The 18,296-nt window shown below is 38.5% G+C and overlaps 1 protein-coding gene across 4 annotated transcripts; it reads right to left on the bottom strand.

Annotated features, from left to right (window-relative positions):
• Positions 1-4,184: 4,184 nt before the first annotated feature.
• On the bottom strand, positions 4,185-17,470 carry FKBP7 (FKBP prolyl isomerase 7). Of its 4 annotated transcripts, none has more exons than XM_003921818.4 (4): positions 17,152-17,470; positions 15,737-15,888; positions 8,183-8,316; positions 4,185-4,505 (listed from the first exon to the last, which is right to left on the bottom strand). In XM_003921818.4, the coding sequence occupies exons 1-4, from the start codon at positions 17,370-17,372 to the stop codon at positions 4,344-4,346; spliced, it is 669 nt and encodes a 222-aa protein (XP_003921867.1). In that variant the 5' UTR covers positions 17,373-17,470; the 3' UTR covers positions 4,185-4,343. The 4 variants fall into 4 exon arrangements, 2 of the variants coding, with proteins under 2 accessions (XP_003921867.1, XP_010349923.1); XM_010351621.2 differs by having other exon boundaries at positions 8,183-8,313; XR_012517698.1 differs by lacking the exon at positions 4,185-4,505 and adding an exon at positions 11,401-11,535 and having other exon boundaries at positions 8,232-8,316.
• Positions 17,471-18,296: the final 826 nt, after the last annotated feature.

Here is an 18,296-nt window from a genome sequence, read left to right as displayed (position 1 = left end):
TGTTGGTGTTTTAGATGCAGTTGTGCCACAAACCTTCCCTAAATTATCTAGGTTTGCTTGGATAAGTTAAATTAAAATGAGAAAAGAAAAAAGAAATTAACCTGTCTGGGTATCATATTCTGTAGGGAATCCATGAGCCTGTCACATTGGTGCACCAGAATGTAGGGATTCATGAGCCCCACATTGGGCACCAGAATGCAGGGAGCCAGCCCTACATCACCCTTGGGTACCCCAAGGTCAGTGGCAACAAAGGAATGAGAAAGACAGATAAAGAGAAAAAGTGGGACCAGGGGGCCATCACTTTATTACTCTGGAGGTGACAGTAAAGGCCCCAAGCTCTGCTCATCCACACTATTTATTGATTACAATCGCTTTGATCTGTAGGGTGGGGTGGAATGATGGTGGGATGAATCAGTGAGCCTGAAGTGAATCAGTGAGCTGGAACTGGTGTATCATCCTAAGGATTGATGACAGTGGCAGTTTGGGAGTTTCGCAAAATAAGAACATGTGGTTATCTTTAACTTATTATTTATGTACAGCTGGCAGGATGTGGGCCTTACAAAGGGCCTACAAGTCTGGCTACGTCACAGTGCTATGAAGGGTTTTACGTCCTTGAGCACAGTGTTAATGGTAGCAGACCCGAGGTCACCCTGCACCAGAACATGAGGCATGGAGAGGCCTTCCTCCTCAGAGGCCTCCTGCGGCCTTCTGCAGTTTGTTGTTCCTTGTTTATCTGTTACTTATAACCAATTTATGTAAGCACTCTGTAAATCCTTTCTCCTTTGCAGTGTTTCCCAACAATATTCCCCATCTATAAAGCAGAGATGATGACAATAGTGTCTGTTTCTTAGGTCGTCATGAAAATTAATAACATTGTTTATATCAAAAAAATTTACATATAAAATTCAGAATAGAGATGTTCTTTCATAAACTTGCCAGTCACTTAATCATTTTTGGGATGTAGTCTATCATTTTAGATAACTTTTTATATAATTAAGAGATTTTTCTAAATATCAATTTTATTTTCAATCAACTTTCACTTCAACATATGATGGCAAGGGTGCACAAGTAGCAACTTTATGGTGCTTCAACTATTGCCTTTGGTCTGGTAAAATGAGAAAAATATGTTAATAATTTAAAGTAATCCTAAATGTTTAATTGCAGTATCAAATTGAAAGCACACTCAACTCAACATGGGGTTTTGTATACACAGTTAACAAGGTGACTGATAGTCGTAGTGGGCTGCTATTCTATGATATGTGTGCCCACGAGTTTTGTCTTCACAAAACTCACTACTGTCATTGTAAAGTTAAGGCAGATAAGACATGTCTGTTTCTTTGAAAATGTTTAAAGCATTTAACATATTCAGTTCTGAAAGATCTTTTTAATCTACTCTGTTAAGAAAAATGAATTTTTCATACACAACCTAAATTACTTACAATCTACCTTTATTAAAATAATTATAAAATGAATGTTAAAATTCTAGAACTCAAAATGTAGTCATGGCACTCAATGCCATATATATGCATATTGAGACATAAAGCAATCATGGAGATATGAAATACTTTACACTGTACTGTATGTAGAATGATTAGAAATTTATTTTTAATTATGTAAATAAAAGTTTTAGAATGAATCATCTCCCTGTTCATGTGGCATTATCTGTCATTTTTTAAAAACAAGTTTAAAAGCATTTTGTGTGAAAAATAATGGGACAAAAAGATTAGAATTATAAAGTTTAGATTATAAAGTGACTTATTAATATGGATACAGAGAATGGAGACAGGTTCCAAACCAAAATAAAGAATATTGAGTTACTTAGTTTACTTCAACAAAGCAGGTTTTCCTGAGGGAAGGCAATCAAAGAGTAAATAATTAAGCACATAAGAAAGTGTTAGAAAATTGAGCATAGAAATGAAGGAATATTGGGAGGAAGGAAAAGATAGTACAGATTTTTGTTTTATGAGGTGTCCAATTATGTGCTAGCCATATGTGTTATTTTCTAATCTCATCGTGGTTTTACACATATATATATTTTGGTTTTTTTGTACCTACTCATCTGAAAGCCCACTATTTTTAAATGGAATTTTTGATAGTGTAAAGGAGTTAAAAGATGAATAATGGTTTGGAAAGATCAAGTTTCAGAAGGTAGAAAAAACTTTACTTGTTTGGAACTCAATTATTTTGAACAGAGCTATTTACTGTCTGACCATACTTTCCTATACATGCAGGGCATTAGTCCATTTTCACACAGCTATAAAGAACTGCCCAAGACTTGGTAATTTGTGTTTTTTTTTTTTGTTGTTGTTTGTTTGTTTGTTTGTTTTTGAGATGGAGTTTTGCTCTTATTGCTCAGGCTGGAGTGCAATGGTTCGATCTCGGCTCACTGCAACCTCTGCCTCCTGGGTTCAAGCATTCTCTTGCTTCAGTCTCTTGAGTAGCTGGGATTACAGACTATGCCTGGCTAATTTTGTATTTTTAGTAGAGACAGAATTGCTCCATTTTGGTCAGGCTGGTCTTGAACTCCTGACCTTAGGTGATCTGCCCGCCTCAGCCTCTCAAAGTGAAGTGAGGGATTACAGGCATGAACCACCACGCCTGGCTTGCTAAGACTTGGTAATTTGTAAAGGAAAGAAGTTAAGGCCTCAGGAAACTTACAGTCATGGTGGAAGGCAGAAAAGCAAAGCACCTTCTTCAGAAGGTGGCAGGAGGGAGAATGAACGCAGGAGGACTATCAAACACTTATAAAAAACAAACAGATATCATGAGAACTCACTATCATGAGAACAGCACGGGGGGGAAACTGCCCCCATGATTCAATTACCTCCACCTGGTCTCTCCATTGACATGTGGGGATTATGGAAACTATCGGTATTATACAAGACGAGATTTGGGTGGAACACAAAGCCTAACCATATCATGCAGTATGCAAAATCTTCTATGTTCCAATAGACATGTGCCCCTTCTTTGGTACCAATATGATCTTCTACAGCGTCTCTTACATACTATCCTCAAGTCATACGACATCATAACTTGGCCATGACACAGAAATGCTAAGGCATTGTATATACTCATTTGTTTGGCACATTTATAAGCATTTGACAGCATACCAATTTGTAATGATCATTCCTCATTAATGAGAAGAATGATGGGAAATGAGGTGACATAAGGGAAGAGATACCTAGAGAAAGGGAATGGAAACTAAGAAATTCCATGGCATCAATTTAAAACTATCAAGACAAAAGCTTGGGGTGGCAGATTATCTTATAAAGGTTTTCAAGAGGGAAGAGGAGTTGCAAATTTATAATAATGTCTGAAGGAATACAAGATCCAGGCAGTAGATACTTTATGCTTGGTATAAGAGGCAAAATGTCTTTGGTTTGGTCAAATATCTTTAAACATTCTCCACTGGAAAATACCCAAGGCTAGAAGCTTACAAAAAGTACAGAGACTGTGTTGAGGTTCTTTATGGAACAGAGATATACAACTTTCTTCCTCCATATATACCAAACAAAGACTCTTTAGTTCTAGGATTTTTATTCCCTCTTCATAATGTTATAAAATGTATAAATAGGCCAGGCATGGTGGCTCACACCTGCAATCCCAGCACTTTGGCTGAGGCGGGTAGATCACCTGAAGTCAAGTGTTTTGAGACCAGCCTGACCAACATGGAGAGACCCCGTCTCTACTAAAAATATAACATTAGTCAGGCATGGTGGTGCATGCCTGTAATCCCAGCTACTTGGGAGGCTGAGGCAGGAGAATTGCTTGAACCTGGGAGGCAGAGGTTGTGGTGAGCCAAGATTGTGCAATCGCACTCCAACCCGGTCAACAAGAGCGAAACCCACCTCAAAATGAATATAAATAAATAAATAAATAAATAAATAAATAAATAAAATGTATAAACAAGTGAAATGCTACTTCCTGGGTCCTTACTGACTATTTTAAAAATATGAAGCACTTTAGCTTTTAAAATACATAAAACAATTGGATATAACATGTTTACACATGCTGGCAAGGTTAAAGTTGGGAAGAGCTTGCAGTTTCTGACATATTATACATGTTCTCCTACACCCTGAAGGGAAAAAATGCCCACTAGGACATAGGGGTCTGTTTCATGTTGCTATAATTCTTGTTTACAGAATAAAGCAATAGGAAACACAATCATACTATTCCTGCAAGTTTGCAAAAACAGCTTCACATTTATTATACCAAAATCATATGTATTGGGGGTATCAAAAGATCTCATAGGGGAAAAACAGAAAATACAACTTGGAGAAAAGTGACTTTGTTTCATACATAAAGTACAGTAAATAGCTGAAAAATCTAGAAATACAAATATGCTATAGTTCATCGTGTTGGTACACATTGTATTCCTTGGGTGAAATGAAGCCATCACCATCATGGTCATTCTTCTTAAAAATATCTTCTAAAACTGCATCCTGATATGACTTGTCACGTGGCTTCTTATCTTTTTCAAAATCCCTTTGCAAGTAGAGATTTATCTGGAAGGCCAAAATAACATTCCTTTAATTAAACGGTATCACAGTAAATTTCCAGTAGCTTTGAGGAATGTTTATAATAATGACACTCATATCCAAGATGACTTATAGTAAATGATGCAACATTTTGAAACCTATTTGAGGTTTTATTTTTCTTACTCTTTGAAGCAATGTTTTGGAGAGAAACAGGTCTTCAAATTAGTTTTCCTTGAGATGATAGATGGTTAGTGGTACATACTCAAAGATTGATATTTAAAATGAATTTTGTTGAAATTAAATGCTTTCTAATAATCCGTGCTGTTCATTTTATCAAAGGAAAATCACTCATGACTGCCATTAGTGAATGAAACCCAAACTGGCATTTCGGTAATCTCTAAAACTAATAAATATGTTGTATAATCAATAAAACCCAACCATGGGTTTAGAAATAAAATTTAGTGTTTTAAGTTTTTCTATGCTTCTATAGCTCTCCTCCAAGTCTACATAACTATATTAATCTCTCTAATATATCAAATAAAGAATGGAATCCTGAAGTATTCACTAATTCTCTATGTAATATAACATTTCTCTATGCAAACACACTTTAAAAATATTGTCCAGCCGGGCGTGTTAGCTCACTCCTGTAATCCTGGCATTTTGGGAGGTTGAGGCAGGCAGATCACCTGAGGCTGGGAGTTTGAGACCAGCTTGACTAACATGGAGAAACCCCATCTCTACTAAAAATACAAAATTAGCCAGGTGTCGTGGCATACACTTGTAATCCCAGCTGCCTGATAAGCTGAGGCAGGAGATTCTCTTGAACCGGGAGGCGGAGGTTGTGGTGAGCTGAGATTGCGCCATTGCACTCCAGCCTGGGCAACAAGAGTGAAACTTTGTCTCAAAAAAAAAAAAAATTAGCTGGGCACTGTGGCTGGCACTTGTAATCCCAGCTACTCAGGAGGCTGAGGCAGGAGAATTGCTTGAACCAGGAGGTGGAGTTTGCAGTGAGTTGAGATTGCAACACTGCACTCCAGACTGGGTGACAGAATGAAAAAAAAAAAGCATTGGCCAATATAGTAGCCACTAGCCACATGTAATTAATAAGCACTTGAAATATGGCTAGATCATATTGAGATATGTTACTATAAATGTAAAATATATAACAGATTTTGAAGATTTCAGAAGTATATCTTATTGGAAACTTTTACATTGATCTCATAGTGAAATAGCAATATACTGGATATATTGAGTGAAGATATATCATTAAAATCAATTTCACTGATATCTTTTTACCTTTTAAGATGTGCCTATAAAAAATTTATAATTATATGTGTAACTAAATTATATTTCCATTGGAAAGCACTAATCCTTATAATAACTAAAGAACACAATGCACAATCATCTGGAGGTAATGTTTAGTAAGGCTGGCATTACAGAGGCAAGAGTATTTTTGAAAGCTAGACTTTGAGAGGTTTTTAGCAATACATATCTTAGGGTCAACCCATTGCAAGTAGATTTTTTTTTAGAGCAGTCAGTGGACCTTAATAAAGGATACACCAACTGTTCTCAAATGGGACTTCGGTCCTACATGAGCGAGACACATTTTTTTCTTCCAGCTGGAGCTTAGCAATCCTATGTGGTATAAATCATTTTCAATAGCTTCAAATATTTCTCAGTTTCTAAGTTAGTGAATTATTTTTTTCATTTCACTCGACTCCTTTTCCAGTATACTATAGAACAGAGGTACAAAGAGACAGTTAAGAATGTGACCTTAATTTTGCTAGTAATGGATTCCACACTATTTATTAAATTCCACTTGTTAATTTAATAAAATATTGTATTTCTCCCTAAAAATTTCTACCTAAAATATTCAAGAAATATTTTTTTCTTTTTTGTTGTTGTTTTGAGACTAAATCTGATTCTGTCACCCATTCTGGGTGACAGATTGCACCATGGCTGGAGTGCAATGGTGCAATCTCAGCTCACTGCAACCTCTGCCTCCCGGATTCAAGTGATTCAGCCTCAGTCTCCTGAGTAGCTGGGATTACAGGCACCCACCACTATGCACAGCTAATTTTTGTATTTTTAGTAGAGATGGGGTTTCACCATGTTGGTCAGGTTGGTCTCGAACTCCTGACCTCAGGTGATCCGCCTGCCTCAGCCTCCCAAAGTGCTGGGATTACAAGCGTGAGCTACTGCGCTCAGCCCCTTTTTCTTTTTTAAATGTTCCTTCCTGCACACTGATGAAATAGTTTACTTAATCTTTCTGATAGGAATAAAATTTTTTTTTTTTAAGTTCATGTTTCAAATTCAGCCTTTGCCTTAGATTTGCTGTGTGTTCTTGTGCAAATTAACCTCTCTGAACCTCAGTTTTGTCCTCTGTAAAAGGAGGTAAGTAAGTAGCTATATTTTAGGACTGACGTGAGGACTAGAATAATGATTATGGCTATCAATGAAAAATAGCTATTGTTATTCAAGTGAGTGAAAATCTTTCTCGTCCATCTGGCGATAAAGCAGCTGTTATCACACAGAGAACTGGAAAAATTGTAGCTAAGTAGATTACTATTTTGGATTGTGTCTATTTTTATTTTCCAGAAAATAACTTAAGATCCTCTAATGTCTTACTGAGAAGTATTCATACTGCTTCCTGGCATGGGCAACAGAGCAAGACCCTGTCTCTGAGAAAAATTCAAAAAATTAAAATGTAAGAACACAGTCATGAAGCCAGATAGTCCAGGTTATAATCCTGGTTTTGCCCCTTACTACTACGATATTTTTGGCTAGCTAACCTGAGTGTCATTTTCCCCATTTACAAAGTGGAGATTATGACAATAGTCTCTACTCCATAAACTATCATGAAGATTTGATAAGTTCACATACCTATGTGCTTATAAGTAGTAACTGGTACTAAAAGTACAAAATAAAAGTTATCTATTATTACCTTTTGTTTTTTGGAGACAAGGTCTCAGTCTATCTTCCAGGCTGGAGTACAGTAGGGCCCAAGCGATCCTCCTACCTCAGCCTCCTGAGTAGCTGTGACTATAGGTATGCACCACCATGCCTGGCTAATTTTATTGAATTTTTTATAGAGATGGGGGTCTCCCTATATTGCCCCGGCTGGTCTTAAACTCCTGGGCTCAAGCAATCCTCCCACCTTGGCCTTCCAAAGTGTTGAGATTATAGGCATGAGCCATGCTCCCAGCACAATTATCGTTATTATTATAAGATCTTTATTACAAGACTGAGATACAGAAGCTAGCTGGCTAAACTCCTTGCTCCTGTTTACCAACTTTCTAGCTCACTCAATTCAGATCCTTGCTAGCTCTTTTCATAATCCCATGTCCTCCTCATAATCCTATGAGGTGTGAATTATTTGCCCTGTTACAAATTCTTACAGTGCTGCCTGAAAAAAAGATACGCTAGTGTAGTCTAGAAACTGGAAGAGCACTGTAGAGACAAATAATTCAAGATTTTAATGACTCTCTTGCAGGTAGAAAGGCAATTGAACAGGATGACTCACAAGGTTTATACTGAAAAAGCTTAGATTTTTTTTTTTTTTTTTTTTTTTTTTTGGTGACCTGATCTATAAAAGCAGTGATCAGAGCCCATGTTAGCTAGACCTAAAAATAATAGTTGTAACACATATATTTAAACTGTGATTTAAAAAATTAGACTTTACACATGAAATTGGTTTGAATTACCTCGGCTTTAGAGAGTTGCCTGTCATTATCCATGTCTATCTGTTTAAATGTCTCAATGCTCCGTGGTCCTTTGGTCACAGCATAAAGTTCAATCTCAAAAATCAGTGTAGCGTCCGGAGGAATCTTGCCTTCTGCTAAGGGTATAAATTTCAACAGTTTAACTTACATGAAGATATGTTTCAAATATTTATTCATAAACTGCCATAACCATATTATATTATTTCATATTGATAAGAATTGCTATCTATTTAAAAATTTATTTTTTTCTCCTCTCTTTTATGACTTTTTTTTTTGCCTTTTCAATAGTTTTCTTTTTGTTTTTATTTTTTTATAAATACTTTTTTAGGAATATTTTTTTCCATATGTTTCTAAACCAAGTCAATTCAAAGGACCTATAGGACCATTATTTCTTGCTTAATTTAAGTATGAATCATAAAGTTTTTATTAATACATGGATAGGACTCTCCACATCTGTGGGTTCTGCATCTGTGGATTCACCAGTCTTGGCTTGAAAATATTCATACAAAAAAAGGAGAGTTGTGTCTGTAATAAACTTGTGCAGACTTTTTTCTTGTCATTATTTCCTAACCAAGATAATAACCTTTTATATAACATTTACATTGTATTAGATATTGTAAGTAACCTAGAGATAATTTAAAGTATATGGGAAGATGTGCAGAGGTTAAATGCAAATATGATGCCATTTTATATCAGGGGCTTGAGCTTCTGTGGATTTTGGAATCCATGAGAAGGTCTTGGAACCAATCTCTAACAGGTTCTAAGGGACAACCGTACTCTCCTATGGAGATGCATGGGCAGTCAAGTTTCAAAGCATAGATGAGTACTCTTCTAGAAAATGATTTTGTTTAGTTATTTGGAAGCATAAATAAAACATATGTATCAATATATTTGTCTTTCAAATTTTCTATAGAATTAAAAAATAAGTACAATGATAGAAAAATCCAGTAACAGGCCAGGCATGGTGGCTCGTGTGTGTAATCCCAGCATTTTGAGAGACTGAGACAGGAGGATCACTTGAGTTCAAGACCAACCTGGGCAACGTAGTGAGACCCCTGTCTCTATTAAAAAAAAAAAAAAGAATTAAAAATAAGAGAAAAATTCAGTAACAATTTTACAACGAAATTTCTAATCACAATACACATTTTTAAGCATTAAGTTGAATACCTCTCTTTATTTTTATATTTTTATTTATTTATTTTTTTGAGATAGAGTCTCACTCTGTCTCCTAGGCTAGAGTACAGTGGTGCTATCTCTGCTCACTGCAGCCTCTGTCTCCCAGGTTCAAGCCATTCTCCTGCCTGAGCCTCCTGAGTAGCTAGAATTACAGGTGCATACCAGGCACTGTATTACTAGTAAGGACAGGGTTTGCCACATTGGCCAGGCTGGTGTTGGACTCCTAAGCTCAGGTGATCTGCTGCCTCGGCCTCCCAAAGTGGTAGGATTACAGATGTGAGCCACTGCACCTGGCCAGAATAGCTCTCTTTAATTAAGTTAAGCTATTAGCTGATGTCACAGATTTTTTTTTTGAGACACTAGTCTTCCTCTGTTGCCCAGGCTGGAGTGCAATGGTGTGATCTTGGCTTAATGTAACTTCTGCCTCCTGGGTTCAAGCATTTCTCCTGCCCCAGCCTCCCGAGTAGCTGAGATTACAGGTGCCTACCACCATGCCTGGCTAATAGTAGGGACAGGGTTTTACTTTTAAAAGGGATGGGGTTTAGTAGGGACGGGGTTTCACCACATTGGCCAGGCTGGTCTCAAACTCCTGACCTCAAATGATCCACCGGCTAGGCCTCCCAAAGTGCTGGGATTATAGGCATGAGCCACCGTGCCAGGCCATGATGTCACAGGCGGTTTTAGTAAGTTATGAGCTACTTTAGATAAACATTTCATAAAAATGACCTGCAGAAATGACTTGCTAAGGGGCAGCTGGTAGCTTGTGTCATCAGTATGTTGCCAGTGTCCCACACAGTGCCTGATGTGTTATAGGCAGTCCAATATTTGCCAAATGAATGACCCATATCACTTATTTTTAAAATGTTTGTGCTTGGAAGGAAACAGCAATTTCTTTAATAAAAAAGTGAAGCAATCTTGCTGAAGTCTTTAAATAGTCTAAAGAGAAAAGAGTTTGTGAGTTATAGCCAAAAAGAATAGCAGATTAGTAGTTTTCAAACAGAACATAGAAAGATTTACCCATGCATCATATGACTAATGTAAAAATACTCACCTAATGCACCATATATTACCTGACTTTAAAGTAGAATGCTAGAGATTGAGTCAATGATCATTTTATAAAATGACAATAGTTATTGTCAGTTACTCCTGACAATAGTTCAAGGCAAATTCAAAACACAAATTCAAATTTATTTATTTACTTTTTGGGACAGAATCTGCTCTGTTGCCCAGGCTTTAGTACAGTGGCACGATCTCGACTCACTGCAACCTCCACCTCCTGAGTTCAAGTGATTCTCCTGTCTCAGCCTTTCGAGTAGCTGGGAAATACAGGTGTGTACCACCACATCCAGCTATTTCTTGTATTTTTAGTAGATATGAGGTTTTCCACCTGCTTCGGCCTCCCAAAGTGCTAGGATTACAGGCGTGAGCCACTGCACCCAGCCCAAAATACAAATTCAAATTTCTTAAGAAAAAATATCATAGGTACATATGCAGTTTCTGAACAATTTTGCTGTAAACATAGAAAATATTGGCCAGGTGCAGTGGTTCACCCCTGCAATCCCAGCACTTTGGGAGGCTGAAATGGGTCAATCACCTGAGGCCAGGAGTTTAAGACCAGCCTGGCCAATATGGTAAAACCCTGTATCTACTAAAAATACAAAAACTAGCTGTGGCATGTGCCTGTCATCCCAGCTACTCAGAGGCTGAGGCAGAATTGCTTGAACCCGGGAGGTAGAGGCTGCAGTGAGCCAAGATTGCACCACTGCACTCCAGCCTGGACGACAGAGTGAGATTACGTCTCAGAAAAAAAAAAAAAAAAATATATATATATATATGTATATGTATATATATATATACACATTTTAATATATATATTTTTAATATATATATATTACCAATTCTTTTTCTTGTAAATAACAAACTAAAGTATAAAAAAGAGAAAAATATGCATTTGCTACAGAGCTACTGATGTTTAGAAAAGCAGATCAAAGAAGTAGAAGTTAAGGTAAAGAACATATACATACCGCATATATTGTTATTTAAGCACTAAAAAGTCACATGCATTTCAAGACATGCGGGGGTGCTCTGTGACATGAGACAAGGATATATTGCCGAAGAAAGACTTCTTCAAGTAGAAGAAACACTTCTTCAAGTACTACCTAAAATAAAGTTACAGCTAATGTTAGGTCTTAATAAAAAATTACTTTTAAAAGTTACTTAATCAAGAATTTGTCTGTTAAACAGTTACTTAAGATCTACACTGCAACTTTTAAAATAATGTAATCTAAGGTATTGTAATGCAGGCAAGGCCAGTATTCACTATGGTCCAATTACCACACTTCCTGGGCTTCAGTTTCCTTACCTGTAAAATGAGGGTGCTGGTGGTATTACTAGTAACTTTATCACTTTGTTTGTTAGAGATACCTCCAATTGAATATGAACTTGTTTCATGTCAAACTTCTATATCTCTGCAGCAAGTTTCTGATTTATTAAGAGCTTAGGCAGCCTGGGTAGTCATTCATATCTAAGCATAAATTAGTTTATGCAAAGGATAAGCTAAGTAATCCTTTGCCTGATGGTAGTAAACGCTGCATGAGCACCTGATGATGACAGATGTGGTTGCTCTAGGAGAGGCGTCCCCAAACTTTTTACACAGGGGGCCAGTTCACTGTCCCTCAGACCGCTGGAGGGCCGCCACATACTGTGCTCCTCTCACTGACCACCAATGAAAGAGGTGCCCCTTCCTGAAGTGCGACGGGGGGCCGGATAAATGGCCTCAGGGGGCCGCATGCGTAGTTTGGGGACGCCTGCTCTAGAAGGGAGAGTGCGTGCTCTGGTGGTAGGCAGAATGTGGAGGCATCTGATGACACAACACAAGACAGAAAGGAAAACTTTGAAAATGAAGAAGAGACTGAAAGGCAAACTTTGCCTACGTCATTTTGCCTAGAAGTGGTCTCAACTTTTGACAACATTTTTAGCACAACTATTGCATTGAACTTAATTTATTTTCAATTTTCTTTCTCTTTTCCCCAGGTTCCTATACAAATAAAAACAGGATATATAAATTATGGTGCCATGGAAGCTATTCTGATGGGATCAAATTATTGGCAAAAAGCATTAAAAATAAAGCTGAAGTTATCTGGAAATTGTCTCTTTAGGAGTTTTAAGCCTGACTGGGTCCGACTTGCAGCACTGACCTCCCCCCAATCCAATGTGGGACACTAATGCCCCCATTTTGCTGGAAATAACTTTTTTTTAAAAGATACTTTAAGTTCTGGGGTACATGTGCAGATCGTGCAGGATTGTTACATAGGTATACACATGCCATGGTGGTTTGCTGCATCCATCCCCCCATCACCTACATTCGGTATTTCTCCTAATGAAATAACTCTTAATGACTAAGACAACTGCCTCAAACAAGGCATGCCACTTCCATATTTGGGAGCAATGTCAATATCTCATTTTGGAAAATTTAACTGTACTATTTCAAATAGGTGGAGTTAGCAGTGGCTCTAAATAGGATAAGGAGGCAGAGATTCTTTCCGTATAGCCTTCAAGCAGCAACCGGGAGCACGACCTAACTAAGCATGCAAGGTGCCTGTCAGGCTGCCCATCCTCCCTGCCTGCTTTAAAATTTTTCTTCTCTATTCTGCTACACTTAATTTTTGTAATTTAAAATTTTAATTTTGGAAAAATCAATACATGCACGATAAAAATTTCAAATGGTACAAAATGTTAGAGTGAAAAGAAATCTTCTCATCCTTGACCCAGAGGCCTCCTTCCCAGGAACACTTAATGTTATCAGATGACTGCATATTCTCCCAGATGTATTCTGTGTAGATAAATGCATATGTGAAACTCTTCCTCTAAAATACAAGCTTATAGAGGATTGGGAGTAGTGTCTACTTTGGCCACTGCTTTATGCCGAGTGCCTAGAACAAAGTCTGGCATGGATGTGCAATATATATCCCCAAAGTGGAATATAGTCTAGTTCACTTTTTTTTTTTTTTTTTGAAAGGGTCTTGCTCTGCTGCCCAGATTGGAGTGCAGTGGCAAGACAGATCACAGCTCACTGCAGCCTCAACCTCTCGGGCTCAAGGGATCCTCCCATCTCAGCACCCGGAGTAGCTGTGACCACAGGCAGATACCACCACTCCTGGCTAACTTTTTAATTTTTTGTAAAGATGGGATCTCCCTACACTGCCCAGGCTGCTTTCAGACTCCTGGGCTCAAGTGATCCTCCCACCTTAGCCTTTCAAAGTGCTGGGATTATATGCATGAAGCCACCATGCCTGGCCTCTACTTTATTTTTAACATATTAATAAGCTTAGCTCTATTTCATTCTTTTTACTGGCCGCACAGTACTTCATTGTATAGATATACTAAAATTTATTTAACTAATTTCCTATTGATGGATAGGCAGGTGGTTTCTCCAGCCTTTTGCTACCTTCTCCCCCCAAAATGCCTGCAGTGAATTTTCTTTTACATATACCTTTGTGCACATTTCTGGAAATGGAACTGGATAAGAAGATATGTTCATTTCCATATTTTTTTCTTGATGGAGTCTTGCTCTGTCGCTCAGGCTGGAGTGCAGTAGCCCAATCTCGGCTCACTGCAACTTCTGCCTCCCGGGTTCAAGGGATTCTTGTCTCAGCTTCCGGAGGAGCTGGGAGTACAGGTGCACTTCACCACACCCATCCAATGTTTCTATTTTTAGTAGAAACAAGGTTTCACCATGTTGGCCGGACTGCTCTTGAGCTCCCAACCTCAAGTGATCCGCCTACCTCAGCCTCCCAAAGTGCTGGGATTACAGGTGTGAGCCACCATGCCTGGCCTGTATTTTCACTTTTGATGACAATTGTTAGAGAGGTTGAATGATTTACATTCCCAGCAGTGGTGCTGGTTTTTCCATGCTTTTGCCAAGTTGTTTTTGTCTTTGGAAATCTAACGAGTGAAATATGGTGTCTCATTTTTGTTTTAACTTATCTTTAATTATAAAGAAAAGTAGGTATTCTCATACACTTAAAGGCCATTTGTAGTTTTTTGTTAGTGGGCTGCTTATTTATGAATTTGGCTCATTTCTAGGGATATATCCTTTTCATTATTGGTTAGTAAGTTTTCATACATGTTACAAGTATTTTCCCATTTATTTGCTTTATCTAGGTTTTCAGATCTTTTTGCTCTAGGATTTTTAAAAATAGGCAAGATACTGAACAAATAAGATCATTTCTTGCACATTTGAAAGCTTGTCCTGTATTGGGGTAATAGTGACTGACAGATTACTATATCTCAGATATTCCTTTTACAATGTGCCATTGCTGCCCTTTTACTCTAAGCCCACATGTTCTGATTTCTGAGTTTTACAAATTTAACTTGGGTACTGCTTACCTAAGGTCTGTGTTATAAACATATATGTAATAATAACATATGCTGAAAACAAATAAAAATGCCTAAGGTAGAGCTTATAGAATATATACAATCATCGTGATGTTGCCACAATGTAGAAGAAAGAACTCTGGCCAGAGATCTATATTCCAACGATGTCATGTTATGTTTAAAAGCAAAAAGAGGGGACTGGACTGAACTAGATATAGCTGAAGGTCATTGGGCTCTATAGTTCCTTATTTCATCTTTTTATTTTTATTTATTTTACTTTTTTGTTTTTAATTGTGGTAAAATATACATAACATAAAATTTACCATCACAACGATTTTCAAGTGTACTGTTCAGTAAGGTATGCTTACACTGCCATGCATCCAATCTCCAAAACTGAAACTCTATACCCATTGGTCAACACTTCCCGTTTTCCCTCTCACTTCAGCCTTTAGCAATCACCCTTCTACTTTGTCTCTACTAATTTGACTACTCTAGGTACCTCATATAAGTGGAATTATACAGTATTTGTCTTTTTGTGACTGGTTTATTTCATTTGGCATAATGTCCTTAAAGTTGATACATGTTGGTGCATGTCTCAAAATTTTCTTCCTTTTTAAGGCTGAGTAATATTCCACTTCATTTTATTTTATTTTTTTGTAGAGCAGGGTCTTGGTGTTGCTCATCCTGGTCCTGTCCTCAAGCGATCCTATCCACCTTGGCCTCTCAGAGTGTTGGGATTACAGGCATGAGCCACTGTGCCTGGCTTCCATATATGCATATATTCATTTTGTTTATTCATTCCTCTATCTGTGGACATGTGGGTTGCTTCTATCTTTTGGCTATTGTACATGGCTGCTATGAGCATAGCTGTACCAATATTTCTTTGAGACTGTGCTTTCAATTCTTTCAGACATATATACCCAGAAACCTATGAATTATTTTTTAAATATAACTCCAACAAGAAATTAAAATTAAACATCTTACCATAGCCTTCCTTTCCATATGCAAACGAAGGTGGTATAACTACTTTTCGCTTTTCTCCAGGGCACATATCCATCATAGCAATGTCTAGGCCTTTTATGACTTGCCCAACACCAAGAACAAACCATTTGGGATGGCCTTCATTTTGTGTCCGGCTATAATAAAAAACAATACTTAAGTAAACTGATTTCAAGAAATCAAACTTGAAAACACAGCTGGGCGTTTAAAACTGAAGTCCTCTCTAACCATCATTCCCATATGAGCACTCTTTCTAAATCCCTTAATGGGGTATTTGACTCAAACTTCCCTATAATCACCAGAAAGATGTATGATTTGCCCAAAGCTAATCATTAAGAGCCATCTCATTTTTAAAAATTGTTATCTTTAGAAAAACTATTCAACAGTTAACTTTTTTTTTTTTTTTTTTTTTTTTTTGAGACATTGTCTCACTCTGTCGCCAGGCTGGAGTGCAGTGATCTTGGCTCACCGCAATCTCTGCCTCCCGGGTTCAAGCAATTCTCCTGCCTCAGGCTCCCGAGTAGTTGGGACTACAGCGAACAACCATGCCCAGCTAATCTTGGTATTCAACAGTTAACCTTTTAATGGGTCTCCAGCCCCTAACTAGCTGCGTGGCTTGTACAAAGAACTCATTTAACTTCTCTGAGTTTGTTGCAAAAAATGATGGGGCAGGTTTAGCTTTAAAAAGTCATTTTAGTAGTAATTTAAAATGGTATATTTTCTTACTAAATTCCAATAATATAATTTAGTATATTCTTATTAAATTCTAATATAATATTAAATTACAAAATTGTATAAATTCTTATTAAAATTCTCTTCTAAATGGATGGAACTATCTTTCCCAGTCCTATCTTTGGGTGAAGAAAAGGTTCTCCCTCTGAGTAATTAAATCAGAGTAGGCACCAGGTGGAATGGGGGAGCAGGGCCCACCAGAAGTCACCAGGGAGGTCATCGTTGTAGTCGCTTCTTGATAGTTAGAAAGTGGCCACGACCTATAGAAATTGTGCTTCTAAAGGCCAGAATTAAATCTCTTTATTCTATGTATTCCTCCGTAAAGACTCAATACTTACTGGCAAAGGAAAAATGTGACATCCTTACAGGCAGAACCTGGATTTAATTCTGGAGGTCCCAAGGGTAATGGTGGTGGTTGGTGTGTGTGTGTGTGGATGTATTGCATTTTTGATTTATTGGACCAACATTTTCAATACCTTTTAATCAGAAATATTCAGTTTGTTAAAGAACTACTGCCATGTAATGTGATTTTTTTCTATGAATAAAGGGCTCAACTTTAACTATTAAAAAGTAAAACCCCAACCAACCAACCAATGAGGCTTCTGCTTGGTGGAGGCAGGCAAGATTGTGTACGACTGGATGCAGGGGGAGCTCGCAGCATTTCCTACCTGCAGTAGAATTTCGAGCCGTCTTTAGCCAGGTAGCCGTCATAATGGGCATTTAGTAGGTCTCCCTTCTTGCTCGTCTTAGAGCAGTTTTCTGGACGATGCAAAACTTCTATTTTCACTTCTTCGGTGCTCCCCTCTATCTTTTGTCTCTGAGCAGTAAAAAGCCCCCACAGATAAAAGAAAACAATTAATCTAAATAAGAAATGCATGGTTTCCGGCATCAGCTCCAGCAGAACACCGCGCTCCCTCCCGCGTGTCACTCGCGCCCGGTGGCTGTACCGCGGCGAGCTCCGACGCGTGGCAGGCGTTGTCCGGCGTCACAAAGGGCCGGGGCGGGGCCACGGACGCGGCCCCGCCCCCTTCTCTCGCTGCGCGCTCAGCGCGGTTAACGCTGTTTCTAGGCCCTGGGGCTGGCTGGCCTCAGTCTGAGATCGCCCAGCATAGTCGTTGCGCTTCTTCTCGCTAAACCCGCATATTTTGCAGCCGGTTTCCTCAGGGTTGGGTGACAACGTTTGGATTTTCTAAAATGAAATTGGCATAAGACGAAATAAACAGCCTGGGATGTCGTAGAGTCAGAGAATATGGTTGTCATTTCTGGAAGAAAAAGGCTTCCTAGACCCTTAGGGAACGAACAAATACTAGGGTGAGGGAGAGGCATGATGGAAGAGGAGAGTAAAAAATAGGCTGGCGGTGGCTTTCTGGGTGCTTCTGGGGTGTCCTTGAAGCGCGTTCTCGGGTCGGAGTCTTGCATTCCGAGGTTTCAGGCTGATTGGCCAGACGCGACGAACCCGCGGTGCCGCAGCCCCTCCGCCTGGCTGCCGGCGCTCCCGAGAGCCGACCTCCACGATTCAGCGTCCGCCGCTGGCTTGCATTTCTTTCCCCCGCCACTCGGGGTCGCCCTCGATTCGAGGGTCTCTGGTAGCGCGGGAAAGGCTCTTTCGACTTTTTTGTACCAATCCCATGGGATACTTCATTTTACACATCAGTCAAGAAAACTTGAGTATTGGACGTTTTGTCCTAGTCTCACAGCTAATACGCAGCAGGGATTTGGCCAAATCTGTGACAACTCCACCCACCCCTATTTTAATATGAAAACCTTTAAAATACACAGAAAAGTTGAATATTTCAGTAAACACTCGTACACT

This window comes from Saimiri boliviensis, chromosome 5 (assembly GCF_048565385.1).
Source record: "Saimiri boliviensis isolate mSaiBol1 chromosome 5, mSaiBol1.pri, whole genome shotgun sequence".
Classification (NCBI taxonomy): domain Eukaryota; kingdom Metazoa; phylum Chordata; class Mammalia; order Primates; family Cebidae; genus Saimiri; species Saimiri boliviensis.
The sequence above is the reverse complement of the archived record's forward strand: the minus strand, read 5'-3'. Positions and strand labels throughout refer to the sequence as shown.